The sequence below is a fragment of the Gouania willdenowi genome (assembly GCF_900634775.1).
Source record: "Gouania willdenowi chromosome 24 unlocalized genomic scaffold, fGouWil2.1 scaffold_320_arrow_ctg1, whole genome shotgun sequence".
Taxonomy (NCBI): Eukaryota; Metazoa; Chordata; class Actinopteri; order Blenniiformes; family Gobiesocidae; genus Gouania; species Gouania willdenowi.
The window spans coordinates 3288019-3305242 of record NW_021144848.1 but is presented as its reverse complement, the minus strand read 5'-3'; the positions used below and the strand labels follow the sequence as shown (position 1 = coordinate 3305242).

The following is a 17224-nucleotide window of genomic DNA, read 5'->3' as shown; positions in this document are numbered from 1 at the left end:
ACAGCCCACGCACACACACACGCACACGCACACAGTCAACGCTCAGCTATTGCAGTGGTTCTAAACATTTTCAGCTCACGACCCTCAAAATAAAGGTTCCTGAGACCTGAATAATATCCACTGTTATCCAGGAAGTTTGGTTTTATTTGGGCCATAGTATATAGTCATCTTAAAGATGGAAATCCTTGTTTTAATCAGAAATCTAATGGGTTAAAAGTGACCAAAAATGGTGGAAGAGGTGGTGAAATGAGATTTTAAAAACCACAGAAAATTGTTAAAATGCAATGAATTTACTGTATATTTCAATGAAAAAATACAATCAATAAGGTCAAACATCAGAACAAACCAGCAAAATCACAAAAAGCTTGAACAGCTTCAACCACTGAGGGATGAGTCAACTACAATGTTAGAGTTTATTACAGTGAACCCAAAAACAATAGAGGAAACTGTTCAGCAGATGAATCCATCAACGTGTTGCTTTGACACAAAACCGTCAAACTTCTTTAAAACTGTTGTAAAGTCATTTATCACTGATTAGTATCAGATAATTAACTGATCATTCCAATCAGGCACCGTACCAACATCCCTGAAAGTAGCTGCTGTTAAACCTCTGTTAAAAAAGAGAACACTGGATGCCTCTATACTGGCTAACTATAGACCAATCAGAACCTTCCATTCATGGCCAAGATCATTGAGAAGGTGGTCTTCAACCAACTGAGTCAATTCTTAACATTCAACAAAATATTTGATAAATTTCAGTCAGGTTTTGGTTCTCATCACAGCACTGAAACTGCTCTGATCAAAGTGATCAATGACATAAGGTTGAACACTGATTCAGGAAAAGTATCTGTTCTCATTCTATTGGATCTAAGTCTACATTTGACACTGTAGATCATACAATTTTGTTGCACAGATTGTAAACATGGGTTGGACTAAATGTTAAAGTAATGGTTTAAGTCATACTTGGAGGATCAAAGTTATTTTGTAAACATTGTAAACTTTGAATCTGACAGATTACCAATGTCCTGTGGGGTTCCTCAGGGATCTGTTCTTGGACCTCTTCTGTTTAGCCTTTATATGCTTCCTTTAGGACACATTTTACACAACTGTAAGGTTGATTATCAGATCTACGCAGATGACACACAACTATATCTATCACTGAACCCAGATGACTATGGTCCCATTGAGGTGTTGTGTGACTGTTTAGAAAAAGTAAACTGATGGATGAGTGAAAACTTCCTTCAACTAAACCATGACAAGATGGAGGTGATTGTCTTTGGTAACAATGAAAAGAGGACTGCTGTCAGCAAGTATCTGAGTCTGGATCTTTAGAAGATAAAGACCAAGTCAAAAACCTTGGTGTTCTGATTGACTCAGATCTTACATTTAGCATCAGATCAAATCTATCACAAAAACATCTTCTACCACCTAAAGAACATCTCCAGAGTGAAAGGTTTAATGACTCAGAAAGATCAGGAGAAACTGGTCCATGCTTTTATCTCCAGCAGACTGGACTATTGTAATGGTCTTCATCAAACATCTACAGCTGGTTCAGAACGCTGCAGCTCAGGTCTGAACCAGAACAAAGAGGTCAGAACACATTAGTCCAGTTTTAAAGTCTTTACACTGGCTCCCAGTCAGCCTCAGAGGAGACTGTAAAGTTCTGCTGCTGGTTATAAATGTGTGAATGGGTTTGGTCCAGAATACATCAGTGAGATGTTGAACCCAGCAGGTCTCTCAGATCTATGGACACAGGTCAGATAGTGGTGAGTCTTTTACAGGCAAGTTTCCCATTGTTTAAACCATGTAACTGTCCGTGTAATTGTTCAATAACGCGCTGTTTCACTAGAGTCGGTATTGAACTCAACCCGTTCAATACTCCATCTGGAAAACTGCAAATTCTCGGTGGTGCCGCACATGGAAGTTAAGCTCTGACCACTCGTTTCAAAGGTAAAAAATGATTTAAAAAAAAAAAAAAAAAGACGCCAAATTACAGATAATACTTTGATTTACTTACTCACTCATGTAGTTTGGACCTCTACGTTTTGTTTTGCGTAGTTTGAAAAACTTTAAAAATGAGTATAAAACAAACACATTTATCATGTTCATGTCTCATAGAATTAAACCAGATAAATCACACACACTATTTTAATTTTGCACCCACAAATAAACCCTTTATAACACTACAGAGTATGTACACCTCTTTGTACATCCAACCTTCAAACACATACTCATTTGACAATAACTCACAACTCTACTTAAGCTCCTCCCACTATATGAATACATACTTCTGAGGGGCACTGTTATAGTTAGTTTAAACTGGCAAATAATGGACATGACAAATGCTGAATGTGGTTAAACTGGCAAAAACAAGCATGAAATCTGATGAAAAAAGGTTAAAAGAGACAATAATGGGTCAACATATGTGACATTAGGTGTAAAAGTGGTGGAAATGGTTCATTAGTGCTGAACACGTCTTCAAGTGGAAAAAATGTGCTGAAAAGTCATTGAAATGTAATATGTAGAAGTGTCAGAAATGGGAGTAATATAGCAAAAATACATTAAAAGAATCAAAAATACAAGCTGAAAATAAGTTTAAATATGGTGAGTTTGGTATGGTTGCAGAAAAAGAGTAAAAATAAGCAATATTCCTAGCTTCTTGAAGGCATCTGGTGACCCTACCAGTGTCTAGCGACCCCAAATGGGTCCTGACCCCAAGGTTGAGAACCCCTGAGCTAATGTAATACTGCTCTTTCCAGCTGCAGACATCCTTGCCCAATCAACAATATTGTTTTTGTACAAAATAAAGAATAAATATCACATATTTCCTCATTTTTTCACTGTAAAACAGGTGGGCTAATGTTAGCGTTAGCATGTTAGCAAACGGCTATGAAATATGACGTTCCTTTCTTTGCGTTCCAGCTTCAGCTGTGGCCAAAAGCCTGGCTGTATCTGAGGAGACGGAGCGCTCCATGAGGGTCACGTGGTCCCCGGCCCCGGGGAAGGTCCTCCACTACCGGCTGAAGTACGTTCCCAAAGGGGGCGGGGCCAGAGAGGTGGTCCTGAAGGTGCCTGCGTCGCTCAGCAGCACTGTCCTCAAACGTCTCCAGCCCTCCACTACGTACGCCATCACCGTGGCGCCCATCTACAGACGCGGGGAAGGAAAAGCAAGGCAAGGAGTAGGAACCACACGTACGTTGGTCCATCATTTAACGCTCTGCACAGGCTCCTCCTCCCACTTCACAGTCTCCCCCTACTGCACAGGCTCCTCCCACTGCACCACAGGCTGCCCCCTCTGCACAAACTCCTCCCACTGCACAGTATCTCCCTACTGCACAGGCTCCTCCCACTGCACAAACTCCTCCCATTGCACAGCTCCCAATGCTGCACAGGCTCCGCCTCCTGTGCTCAGACCACTTCATCCAAACCATCAGACTCTTCACTCCTGTCATTGAGTAGTGACTAGTTAGTACTGACTAGTTGGAACTGCTGCAGTGACTCCAGTGGTGTTCTAAAGCAGATGGTGATCATGTTAACTAGTGACTGAGCTGGTCATCAGTTAACACAGACACCAGTTTGAACAGAACAGCAGTGAAGCTGGACCTGTTGATAAAGTTAAACACACTGGTTTATACTGGTTTATGTACTAGTTATACTGGTTATAGTGATTTATGCTGGTTTATAATGTTTGTACTGGTTTATATTGGTTTTATAATAGTTATACTGGTTGTGCTATTGTGGTTATACTGTTTTACCGGTTTATGCTTGTTATAATGGTTTGTGCTGGTTTCTACTGGTATATATTGTTTTCTACTGGTTATATTGGTTATACTGTTTTTCTGGTTTATGCTTGTTATATTGGTTTGTGCCAATTTCTACTGGTTTCTACTGATATATTGGTTCATACAGGTTTGTATTGGTTTATACTGGTTGTATGGTTTATACTAGTTTATTCTGATTTATACTGGTTATAGTTGTTTATACTAGTTTATATTGGTTTCATAATGATTATACTCTTATATTGGTTTGTGTCGGTTTCTACTGGTATTTCAGGATTTAGTGATTGTTGATGAGGCTGGGGCTAGCAGTGCTCAGCTCTAGATTTATACATGTGTAGTTTATAATCAATATTTACAGTAATTATACATAAACAGTTTACCTGCTGCTGTATGTATTTTATATTTATATTATTAGTGATGAAGTTTCCTGCTTGTTGGTGGGAGGAGCTAAAGATTTAGCGATGGGCTTCTCTCAGATCCCATCATGGTAACATGCTAACATGCTAACATAGTAACATGCTAACATAGTGAATGGAAACTAAAGTATTCACTTTAAAAATTAGCTGATTCACCCATTCACACTCACCAATGAGAGTTTAATTCATCAAACAAACCTGGAAACACACACAGAGCAGGACATGTACCAGAGCCTTTCTGATCTGCTGAGTCATCACGCTGTACTAACACTCAGCAGATTTTGTGTTCTATGGACTAACGACACACTGGCATAATGCTCGCGCCGCGTCTCTGAAGTGAAGCGTGACGTGGTGAAGCGTGTGCATGACGTGAAGTGTGTACAGGACATGAAGCGCATGCGTAATGTGAGGCGTGTGCTTGACGTGAAGCGTGTGCGTGACGTGAAGCGTGTGCATGATGTTAGGCGTGTGTGTGAAGCGACGTGTGCATGACGTGAAACGTGTCCTTGATGTGAAGCGTATGCATGACAGGAAGCGTGTGCATGACGAGAAGCATAAGGTGACGTGTGTGCGTGACGTGAAGCTTGCATGATGTAAGGTGTGTGGGTGACGTGAAGCGTGTGCATGACGTGAAGCGTAAACGTGGCGTAAAGCGTGTGCATGACATGAAGCATGAGGTGATGTGAGTGAGGTGATGTGTGTGCGTGACGTGAAGCGCGTGCATGATGTAAGGCGTGTGCGTGACGTGAAGCGTGAGGTGACGTGAAACCTGTGCGTGAAGCAATGCGTGTGCATGATGTGAAGTGTGTGTATGACGTGAAGTGACGTGAAGCGTGTCTGTGACGTGAAGCGTGTGCGTTACGTGAAATCGTGAGGTGTGCATGATGTGAAGCATGAAGTGACGTGTGCTTGACAAAAAGAGTGTGTGACATGAAACGTGTGCGTGAGGTGACGTGTGTGCGTGACGTGAAGCGTTTGGTTGACGTGAAGCGTGTGCTTGTTGTAAAGCGTGTGTGTGACGTGAAGCGTGTGCGTGAGTTAGTGAAATACATGCTTGACATGAAGCGTTTGGTTGACATGAAGAGTGTGCGTGACGTGTTGCGTGAGGTGACATGAAGCGTGTGGGAGAAGTGAAGCGTGTGGGTGACGTGAAGCGTGAGGCGATGCGTGTGCATGACGTGAAACGTGTGCGTGACGTGAAGTGTGTGGGTCACATGTGTCATGGGCATGTGTGGGTGCAGAGCTCAGGCGGAGCTCAGGTGCATCATACCAAGATTTATTGTTCTCATAGGCATGGTCAGTCCAGGGAGGCAGAGGTAATCAGAAAACAACAAAAAGCAAAACAGTTCCGGCGGCCTCTCATGAGGCGGAGCCGGTGCAGCAGGGGACCAGGAGTCCGGCGGCCTCCCATGAGGCGGAGCCGACGAGGCAGACGGGAAGACCTCCGGCAGGCCGGGCGAAGAGAGCTCAGGAAAGCTGGGAGTTGGCGGCCTGGTGCGGGGAGCCAGGACTGGCGACGACGTTGGCGGCCTGGTGCGGAGAGCCGGCACTGGCGGCGACGTTGGCGGCCAAGTGCGGGGGGACTCAGGAACGCTAGCCTGGGAGCTAGGGGACTCAGGAACGCCTGCCTGGGAGCTAGGGAAATCAGGAACGCTAGCCTGGGAGCTAGGGAAATCAGGAACGCTAGCCTGGGAGCTAGGGAAATCAGGAACGCTAGCCTGGGAGCTAGGGGACTCAGGAGCGCTGGCCTGGGAGCTAGGGGACTCAGGAGCGCTGGCCTGGGAGCTAGGGGACTCAGGAGCGCTGGCCTGGGAGCTAGGGGACTCAGGAGCGCTGGCCTGGGAGCTAGGGGACTCAGGAGCGCTGGCCTGAACGCTAGGGGACTCCGGAACGCTAGCCTGGGAGCTAGGGGACTCAGGAACGCTAGCCTGGGAGCTAGGGGACTCAGGAACGCTAACCTGGGAGCTAGGGGACTCAGGAATGCTAGCCTGGGAGCTAGGAGACACAGGAACGCTAGCCTGAATGCTAGGAGACTCGGGCTGGGAACTGGACTGCACCTGAGAGTTGTGTGCTGAGGACATCTCTGGTAGTGGAGTATAGGGAGAACCCAGCAATCTCCTGATCTGCTTCTTAGCGTTCTCCAAAGTCTTCGCCACGACGGGAACTCTCTCCAGAGCAGGTCGAAGACGAATGGCCACACAAACTCCCATCAGAGTGACAACTCTCTCCTGGGGACAGTTGGTCTCCCTCAGTCTGGAGAGCAGGGGCTCCAGCTCGGCCAGGAGCTCCTCCAACTTGCTGAAAAATAAAAAAATCCTCCACCGAGGGTCCCGCTGGGTCTGTTGTTGGCTGGGACATTTTGTCATGGGCATGTGTGGGTGCAGACCAAAATGCAGGGACGGAGGCGGAGCTCAGGTGCATCATACCAAGATTTATTGTTCTCATAGGCATGGTCAGTCCAGGGAGGCAGAGGTAATCAGAAAACAACAAAAAGCAAAACCGAGAACCATAGTCACAGCAAAAGTAATGTCCCAGCACTGAAGTGAACCAAAGCCTCCACATCTATACTCAGCAGTTTAATCAATTGCAGCTGGAGGCCAATCAGCAGGAGAAAGCTGCTGGAAGGGAGTCCAAGATCTCCTGCCTGCCCTCCAAAATAAAACCCCAACGTGACAACGTGAAGCGTGTGCGTGAGGCAATGTGCGTTTCTGAAGCATGTGCGTGAAGTGAAGCTTGTGTGTAACGTGAAGCGTGTGCATGACATACAGCGTGAGGTGACATGAAGCGTGTGTGTGAAGTGAAGTGTTAGGTGACATGAAACGTGTGCTGAAGTGAAACATGACGTGTGTGCGTGACGTGAAGCTTGCATGATGTAAGGTGTGTGGGTGACGTGAAGCGTGTGCGTGAGGCAATGCGTGTTTGTGAAGCATGTGCGTGAAGTGAAGCGTGAGGTGACGTGAAGCGTGTGCGTGAGGCGATGCGTGTTCGTGACGTGAAGCGTGAGGTGACGTAAAGCATGTGTGTGAAGTGGAACGTGTGTGAGACGTGAAGCGTGAAGTGACATGAAGCATGTGCGTGACGTGAAGCATAAGCGTGACGTGAAGCGTGTGCATGAGGTCTTGAAGTGCATGCTTGACATGAAGCGTTTGGTTGATATGAAGCGTGTGCGTGACGTGAAGAGTGGGCGTGAATTGGGGAAGCGTGTGCGTGACGTGAAGCGTGAGGTAAACTGTCTGAGTGACGTGTAGCGTGTTTGTGACGTGTAGCGTGTTTGTGTTCCAGTGTCTCCATACAAATCTCCCAGGAACCTGCAGACCTCTGAATCCACTAAGAACAGTTTCAGGGTTTCCTGGGATCCAGCTCCAGGGAACGTCCAGGGATATAAAGTCACCTTCCACCCCAGAGAGAGTGATGTGGACCTGGGAGAGCTGCTGGTCGGGCCCTACGACAACACCGTGGTTCTGGAGGAGCTCAGGTCAGCAGAACCATTAAAATAAACTACTCGCGTTCAAGGACGATTAGAAAATATGGACAGCAATTTAAACTCCTGCACTGATCAACCAGCAAAGTCAGTATAGATCGCAGGGATTTTAAGGTTTTTTTTATTTCTGGGAGTTTTTCTTTGCATTTTTTTCATTAATCCATGACTTTAAAGGTACAATATGTCGAATTTTTGAAAAAAAAATGTCTTAAATACCTAAAATGAAAATGTGAGCCTTAGCTGTCGTGCCATATGTGATTTTTTTTCTTTTTTTAGACTAATTGTACATTAACAAATATTGCCGGCCCGGCCAACCTGTAATACCTATTTTCCACCTGTAGGGTGAATATAAGCCTGTTTACAGCAGAGCCGTCCCTGAACTAGGACATCTCTGGTAACAAACATCCATCAAACAGATAAACGATGTGCTACCGTGAGATTTACAGCTAACAAACAACTGCTTGGGCCCGCCCAAAACATTTGTGGGGTGTAGCAGAGAATATTGTCACCTGTACATTCAGTGGTCAGGACCAGATATGGTGCGTCGGTTTTACGCAGTAATGTGCCACCTAGTGGTGCAGAAAATGCCTGCAAATCTGACATATTGTACCTTTAAGAAGAATTGTAGGAATTTGAATGGGTATTTTGGGAATATAAAGGAAAATTTTAAGAATTTATAGGGAAATGTAATTAATTTGAAATAAAATTTTGTAAGTTTGAAGGTGAAATAAAATAAATTTAAAGGACAAATGAAGGAATTTTAAACAATGAAGAAATTGGAGGGAAAACTGACTGAATTTGAAGGTAAATTAAATAAATTTAATGGAAAAATGAAGAAATTTGAATGACAATCGAATTTCTTTAAAAGAAGGAAAAAATGAAAGAATTTGAAATACATTTTGTAAGTTTAAAGGAAAATGTATAGAATTTGAAGAAAAATGAAAGAAATTGAAGGAAAATGTCATTAAATTAAAGGAACATTTTGTACATTTGAAAGACAATTTAAATAATTTAGGAGATGAATCTGAAGTAAAACTAAATCGATTCAAAGGAAAATGTGTAAGTTTGAAGGAAAATTTTAAGAACTGAGAGCAAAGTTTACAGAATTAAAAAGGAAAATTTAATGAATTTAAAAGCAAATTGAATGAATTTAAAGGAAAATTTAATGAATTTAAAGAGAAACTGAATTAATTTGAAGTAAAATTAAATAAATTAAATAAAAAATTTAGTAAGTTTGAAGAAAAATTCAAAGAATTTGGAAGGAAATTGAATGAATTTGAAGGGAAATTTACTTTTTTTTGCAAAAAAACTATTTCTGCATTTTCCCCACAATCCCAGTCTGATGGTTTGTCTACATCATGGGCAGCTCAGAGTGGTTTTCTCATTTATCTGCAGTGGTTTGTTTATCCATAACAACTCTTTCTATGTGTTGGAATGTGTTTGAAGCTTCAACAGATGAAAGAAAGCCATGAGACGTTAGATCTTACATCTGTGATCATTGTAAACTCTCATAAACTTCCTGCAAATGACGACACAATTGTTAATAAAATGAGCCTCAAATAAAAGGATTCCTTGAAGCTGCTCTAGGATGGTCCCAATAAAGGTTGTGAGGTCCTGGAGGGATGGATTAGTTTAAAACGGATCCTTCTGATGAAGCTCTGCTCTGTGTTTGTTATTCAATGTGTGTTTTGTGTGTTTTCTGGTACCAGGGCCGGAACTGAGTACTCTGTCTCCGTCTTTGGGATGTTTGAGGGAGGTCAAAGTTTACCTCTGGCTGGAGAGGAGAAGACCACGCTCACCGAGGACCCGGACACTCCGGCCATCGCTCCGTCTGGTAAACGCCTTCACAGCAAAAAGAGACCAGATCGACATATAAACCAGAGCGACTTATAGACCACAGCGACTTATAGACCACAGTGACTTATAGACTAGAGCGACTTAGAGACTAGAGCGACTTAGAGACTAGAGCGACTTAGAGACTAGAGCGACTTATAGACCGGAGCGACTTATAGACAGGAGCGACTTATAGACAGGAGCGACTTATAGACCGGAGCGACTTATAGACAGGAGCGACTTATAGACAGGAGCGACTTATAGACCACAGTGACTTATAGACCACAGCGACTTATAGACCACAGTGACTTATAGACCACAGCGACTTATAGGCCACAGTGACTTATAGACCACAGCGACTTATAGACCACAGTGACTTATAGACTAGAGCGACTTATAGACAGGAGCGACTTATAGACAGGAGCGACTTATAGACAGGAGCGACTTATAGACAGGAGCGACTTATAGACAGGAGCGACTTATAGACCGGAGCGACTTATAGACCACAGCGACTTATAGACCAGAGCGACTTATAGACCAGAGCGACTTATAGACCACAGTGACTTATAGACTAGAGCGACTTATAGACCGGAGCGACTTATAGACAGGAGCGACTTATAGGCAGGAGCGACTTATAGACAGGAGCGACTTATAGACAGGAGCGACTTATAGACCGGAGCGACTTATAGACCAGAGCGACTTATAGACCAGAGCGACTTATAGACCAGAGGGACTTATAGACCATAGCGACTTAAAACCAGAACGACTTAAAACCAGATCGACTTATAGACTAGAGTGACTTATAGACCAGAGCGACTTATAGACCAGAACAACTTAAAACCAGAGCGACTTATCGACCAGAGGGACTTATAGACCATAGCGACTTATAGACCAGAGGGACTTATAGACCAGAACAACTTAAAACCAGAACAACTTAAAACCAGAGGGACTTATAGACCATAGCGACTTATAGACCAGAGGGACTTATAGACCAGAGGGACTTATAGACCAGAATACATGTGAACCAGAGCAAATGTGGGGAACATCAGATAAAGAATAAGAACAAAGGAACAAATGGCTCATAAAAATATCTCATTACTTTCTAGCATTTGGTATGCTGGTTTATACTGGTTTATATAAATACACGTTTCTGTGTTCTTATTAAACCTGTCTGTGCGGTCGTCCTGAAAACGAGGACGAGCGTCCGTCTGTCCGTCCCACAGGTTCACGCTCGCTGCAGGAATGTGGGATCAGGAGGCGTCGTAAATCACGATGATTCCTGAGGTCAGAGGTCAGAGGTCAGAGCCTGAAGAGCTCCCTGACAGAAAACTAACAGAACAAACTGAAAAGCTGCGGCGCTGGAGGGAACGACCACCAGAAGAAGAACTTCCTGCTCCCAACTCTTTTATACAGTGTGTCACCACTAGGGGCGCTCCGGTCCACCGCCCATCACAGTGAAAACAGATCAGGAATCTCACAGAAACCCAACCTGATGATTGATCACTTAACTTTAAAACATGTCAAAGAAAATAAGTTGATTTTATTTACAATTGGGAACAAAGTTTGTTACGACAAAAAAATATGATGGATTTCTTACAACAAAGTTACGACAAAAACGTCAAAACCAAAAACTTTAGTTACGACAAACTTATTTGTAAAAAATGTGTGTTAAGGCAAAAATGTTTACCACAAAAATGTGTGTAACATCAATAATTCATTACATTTAAAAAAATCTCAATTCAGTTTTTTTTATTCTGGCAATAAAGTTCAATTTTAACAAAAATAGATATTATTACGTTGAAATTGTGTCACGACAAAAAATTCCATCACAACAGAATAGTTCACTTACAAAATAAACAAAATTTGCAAAAAAAATTCAAAAATATTTCAGAAAATGAAATTTGCTCTTATAATTATCACATAATTATCTCGGATTCAAAAACAATTTCTAAACATTTTCCAAAAATTTCTCATTAAAAAAAAAATGCATTAAAAAAATGTCAAATTCTGTTTTCACAGATTTTCTGTTCAGACAAAAAATGTTTGTCACAACAAAGTTCAAAGTTGGGCCTTATGTTGAATAATTAATGTGATCTATAGCGGGTGATGGGCGTGGTTGGAGCGTCCTCATTGGTCAGTGTTCTTATGATGGTTGTGATGTCACTATTGGTTCTGTATAAAGGCTGATGTTGTACCTCCTGTTTCCTCTGTTTCCTCTCACTCTTTCTTACGTTTCAAAGCGTTGATTTCCTGGATTTGATGCTAACCTGTTTGATGCTAACCTGTTCACATTTAGCGTGGTGGGCGTTTTTCGCTAACCGGGCGTTTCCCCCCCACAGACACTCAGTGTAAAAGCTCGGCTAAGGCCGACATCGTAGTGCTGGTCGACGGCTCCTGGAGCATCGGACGTATCAACTTCAAAACCATTCGCAACTTCATCGGCCGCATGGTCAGCGTGTTCGACATCCGACCGGACAGAGTGCAGATCGGTAAACCGTTAGTGACTAAAGCACGAGCAAGTGTGTTATATATTGGCAGAATTTAAAGGTAAATTAAATTAATTTAAAGGAAAAATGAAGAAAATGAAGGAATTTCAATGAAAATAGACAGAATCTGTATAATTGTGAAAGTTTAAAGGGTTTGAAGGAAAAATAAATGAATTCTAAGTGAAATTGAATGAATGTGAAGGAAAAACTAAGCAATTTCAAGAAAAATTCAATAGATTTTTTAAAAATTTGATAAATTTGAGGAAACATTTTGTACGTTTGAAGGAAAATTAGAAGAACTTCAGGGTAAATTAAATGAATTTAAAGAAAAAATGAATTTATTTGAACTGAATTATTTTAGATTTGAACGGAAAATGACAGAATTTGAAGGTAAATTAAATGAATTTAAAGGAAAAATGAAGGAATTTAAAATAGAATCAAAGGAAAATTGATTAACTTGATGTCAGGAAGTGTTATTCAAAGTCTATTTCTCAGTTTTTAGGCACCTCAAAGGTTTTCTCTAAGTGTAGCGATATTAAGGCTTTAATTAAGGTTTCACTTGATAACTTTCCTTTAGTTGATTATGGGTTTCAATAATCAAATATTTAATTCTGTTAAATATTTTATTGTTACAGACATTTGTAATATTAATAATTATTATAATTGCAGGTCTGTCTCAGTACAGTGGAGATCCAAAGACTGAATGGCAGCTGAACGCCCACTCGACTAAAGAGTCTCTGCTGAAGGCCGTGTCTAACCTGCCGTACAAAGGAGGAAACACCAACACAGGTGTGTGATATAGCATATTAAACATGATGGTAGGACCAGGGGTGGACATCTGGCATACCGGGCATCATCACGGTGGGCCCTTGTCCCAAAGTGGCCCGGTCCGCTAAGTTTTTTTATGACGAGAAAGTGGAGGCAGACATGTTAGCGGGTGGCCAAAAATGGTCCAAAAGTGGCAAGAAAAGAGTGAAAAGTGACTAAAAGGGGCTAAAAGCAGTCAAGAGTGGACAAAAAATGGGTAAATAAAGAGGAACCAGGTGGTATGCAATGGCAAAGGGGAGCTTAAATGGGAAAAATGTGGCAAACAAAGGCAAAGTGTAAGGAAAAAAGGAAACAAGTGGTATTTATTCAGCAAAAGTTAGCTTATTTGGATGAAAAGTGGAGAAAAAATAAGAAAGGACAAAAAGAAGAGGATATATTTTGGCAAAAGGAGCTAAAGTCTGAAAAAAGTGTCAGAACTATTTGAAAAAGGGCAAAAATTGGCCAAAGGAAGTTGCAAAATGGCCAAAGGAAATGGGTAAAAAGGGGTGAAAAAGTTTCCCCTTTTTAAGATTTTCTGAGAATAAAAATAAAACGTAATAACAGCTTCTTCATGGTGTTGCTGATAATATAGTGATCTAATGATGTGTGTGTTTCCACAGGAATGGCTCTGAACCACATCCTCGACAACAACTTCCAACCCAGCATGGGAATGAGAGCCGACTCACGTAAGATTGGCATCCTGATCACTGACGGAAAGTCTCAGGACGAGGTTGTTCTGAACTCTCAGAGACTGAGAGACAGCGGCATTGAGCTCTACGCCATCGGTGGGTTTAGATAGCTAGCGCACAGGAAAAGGATGCTAATGCACTCTGTGATGCATCTTTGAGTCTTCACATCTTTTAATCTCCTCAGGTGTGAAGAACGCAGACGAGAACGAGCTGCGCTCAATCGCCACCGACCCCGACGAGATTCACATGTACAATGTCAACGACTTCAAGTTCCTGATCAGCATCGTCGACGACCTCACGGTCAATCTGTGCAACAGCGTCAAAGGATCCGGTATGTCGTATTATCCTGATTATCAACTTTATAAATGAGAAAGAAACTATCAACAGTTAGAAACTAGTCCCACGAGTTTGGTTAGCTTAGCTTGTAGCTACCAGTCCACGTTTCCGCTAGCTTAGTATATAGCCACCTGTCCATGTTTGAATTAGCTTAGTATATAACCATCAGTCCCACAATTGGTTAGCTTAGCATGTAGCCACCAGTCCCACTATTTTGGTTAGCTTAGCATGTAGCCACCAGTTCCACTATTTTGGTTAGCTTAGCATGAAGCCACCATTCCATGTTTGGGTTAGCTTAGTATCTACAAAGTTCGAGACACGCATTTCAACCTATTCACACCAGGGACGGCGCTACACCGGGGCTAGGGGGCGCAAAAGCCCCGTCAGGAATTTGTGTAGCCCAAGTTAAGCTCCATGAGCATTTTATTAAATATTTTTAAATATTTTTATTTTTAATTTATTGAGTTCAAAAACATTAAAAAGGTCCAGAGTAGCCGTTCTGTTCCAATCAAATCCCTGCCTGTACCCCTTCAATGGGACCCATTGATTAACATATAATGTGTGTGATCGGGGATGGGAGGGGCGGAGGAGTGTTTTTCGTGCGTCATGTTAGCGTTCACTAGCAGTCCAATGCAATGTATAAATAAGAAAAAAAAAAAGAGTTCCCGTAGAAAATGAAGACCAAGAGCTCGTCTCCCAGGGAGCCTAATCCGTGTATCATTCGTTCATTCGTTTTTCATTATGTAACAACAACATGAAAAATGAAATAAAAACACTCATTATTTGATTTTTGTTTCCAAAACCAAAATGAAAAAACGGAAAAACGTATATCTGGCAACACTGCTGGTTGTACTAATCCTACATTTCCCATGAACACTATGTCGTGATGTGTCATAAAACAATGGGCTACGTGCTTAAGTTAGCTTGATTGTTATGGTTTGGTATCGGAGAAGACAAATGGAACAGCGCAAAAACAAACAATAGGAGCTGAAATTAAGTTGTAAAATTAGTTAGTAAAAAACAAACACACACACACGGGAAAAAGAAAGAGGATCTGAAAAAAAGAAGAAATTGTGAAGTTTTATTACTAAATAGATATCGGGTCGTGAGTGGCTGGTGTTTACCATTTGTTCACCTTTAAAATGTGCACTACACAGTTTGTTTACAGTTGAAGAGCATGTATGTTAGTAAAACATGTCATTCTTAATACTGATTAATTCTGTTCTTTCTAACTTCAAACAGTGTTCCAGGAATTAAATTTTCATCTGAGTTAAGTTTGTTTATTAAGTTATGAGAATATACTTTATAAAAGGTTCACTTCTCCGACACGCCCAAAGTGCCATATTATACATTTTAGGCATTATTACAACATTGTTTTTAAATTAAATGTTTATATTTTTACCATTTTAATGTATTTCTGCAATCAACCAAAATATAAACAATTTATAGAAACATGAACGCTTAAATCTATTCTGTGGCTCATTATGTAGTTTATTTTAGCTGGAAAATCATTTGGCTGGTGGAAAATGTAACTTTAAGAATCTACTAGCCATGCTGGCTACTGATCTAAACAGTTAATATAAAACTGTGTGCGTGTGCGCGTGTGTGTGTTTCAGATGAGCCTGAGCTGAAGGCTCCAAATGACCTCGTGACCTCTGAAGTGACGCACAGATCTTTCCGAGCCTCGTGGACGCCGCCTGGTGGCCCTGTGGAGAAGTACCGTGTCGTGTACATGGTGGCGAGTGGCGGTCCTACTACGGAGGTGAGACGAAAATATTAAACCACACAACATGAGTTCTGTCAAATGACTGAGTAGACAGTGACGGACCAGTTTTATAACGGGTAAGGTAAGAATCAGAATAGTCTTTATTGTCATTGATCACGGGTGAACAACAAAATTATGATGGACTACTCCCTCCCCAGTGCAGTCACGAAAAAATATATACAGTAATTATAAAAAATGATTATAACATAAGAATAATGAATTTAAAAACTGTAAACATTTACACCCTATAAATACCTTCCCCTATTACAACCAATGAGAACCCTCCCCCCCAACCGCACATGCACGCGCTCACACACACACACACACACACCAATGTTGCCTCATGAGTGTTCAGTGTCCACTGTTCAGGAGCCTGATGGCCCAGGGTTAAAAGGTGTTCCTGAGATGGTTAGTCCAGCTCATCGGGACCCTGTACTTCCTGTCGGAGGGCAGAAGGTTGAAAAGGCCCCGGCCAGGATGTGAGGGGTCAGACAGGATTCTCTTGCAATGTCCTCTCGACGGGGCAGGGGGCAGCCAATGATCTTTTGTGCTGCCTTGATGACCCCTTGGAGGGCTTTCCTGTCCTTGGCTGTGCAGGCGGCATACCACATCGTGATGCAGGAAGTCAAGACGCTCTCTATCGTGGAGCGGTAGAAAGTCTGCAGAAGTGCTGTCTCGATGTTACATTTCTTAAGGAGTCTTAAGAAGTGCTGTCTCTGCTGGGCCTTCCTGACCACTGCTGCCATGTTGGTTGACCATGTTAGCTCATCAGCCACATGTACCCAGAGGAACTTGAAGGATTTGACTTGCTCCACGCAGACGCCGTGTATTTGTAGTGGAGCAGGGTCTTTCTCCTCTAGTCCATAACCATCTCCTTGGTCTTGCTGGCATTCAGCAAGAGGTTATTCGCTGAGCACCATGCCCCGAGGATTTGGGCCTCCTTCCTGTACGCTGACTCGTCGCCGTTGGCAATGAGGCCCAACGCTGTGGTGTTGTCTGCAAATTTGACAATGATGTTGGATTGGCAGGAGGGAAGGCAGTCGTGTGTGTACAACGCATAGAGGAAGGGGCTCAGCACGCAGCCCTGGGGAATGCCTGTGCTGAGCATCAGGGTGGAGGATCTTGAGGACCAGTAAGGATTACTGGTACCAGTAAGAATGTGGATGTGCTTCCAGATGCTGGTGGATGGGAGTGTGACCAGTGTAGTTCTGGAGAATCTGCAACCTCTGACCCAGTATCTGGTCAACGTGTACTCTGTGGTGGGAGAACAGAGCAGTGAACCTCTGAAGGGCACCGAGACCACCTGTGAGTTCTTCTTCTTCTTCTTCTTCACTGAATTTAATTTAATTAATTTTTTTTCTCTTTTTTGACAGCTTTGAGTTTTGACTTTTGATGTGTCCATACAGTATGTTTACTGAAAGTGTGTGTGTTTCTGACTCAGTGCCACTGAGCGCTGTGAAGAACATGAACGTGTACGACGAGACGTCCACCACCATGAGGGTGAGCTGGGACGCCGCGCCCAGAGCGTCGAGCTACATGCTACTGTACCGAACCCTCAACGCCTCCGAACCTCAGCTGGAGAACGAGGTACACTCAGACCTGTGAAAGCTATAGATCTATTGATCTACACAC

At 42.6% G+C, this 17224-nt stretch overlaps 1 protein-coding gene across 5 annotated transcripts in view; it reads left to right on the top strand.

Moving 5' to 3' along the window:
- The window catches only part of col12a1b (collagen, type XII, alpha 1b), a 66482-nt gene that overhangs the window by 26828 nt on the left and 22430 nt on the right, over positions 1–17224 (top strand). For all 5 annotated transcript variants that reach the window (XM_028440516.1, XM_028440519.1, XM_028440518.1 and 2 more), the window contains 10 exons: positions 2923–3192; positions 7478–7670; positions 9386–9510; positions 11849–11998; positions 12665–12784; positions 13423–13587; positions 13676–13822; positions 15444–15589; positions 16768–16897; positions 17034–17179. In XM_028440516.1, the coding sequence (XP_028296317.1) occupies positions 2923–3192; positions 7478–7670; positions 9386–9510; positions 11849–11998; positions 12665–12784; positions 13423–13587; positions 13676–13822; positions 15444–15589; positions 16768–16897; positions 17034–17179 (1592 nt within the window). The remainder of the gene's footprint in view (positions 1–2922; positions 3193–7477; positions 7671–9385; positions 9511–11848; positions 11999–12664; positions 12785–13422; positions 13588–13675; positions 13823–15443; positions 15590–16767; positions 16898–17033; positions 17180–17224) is intronic.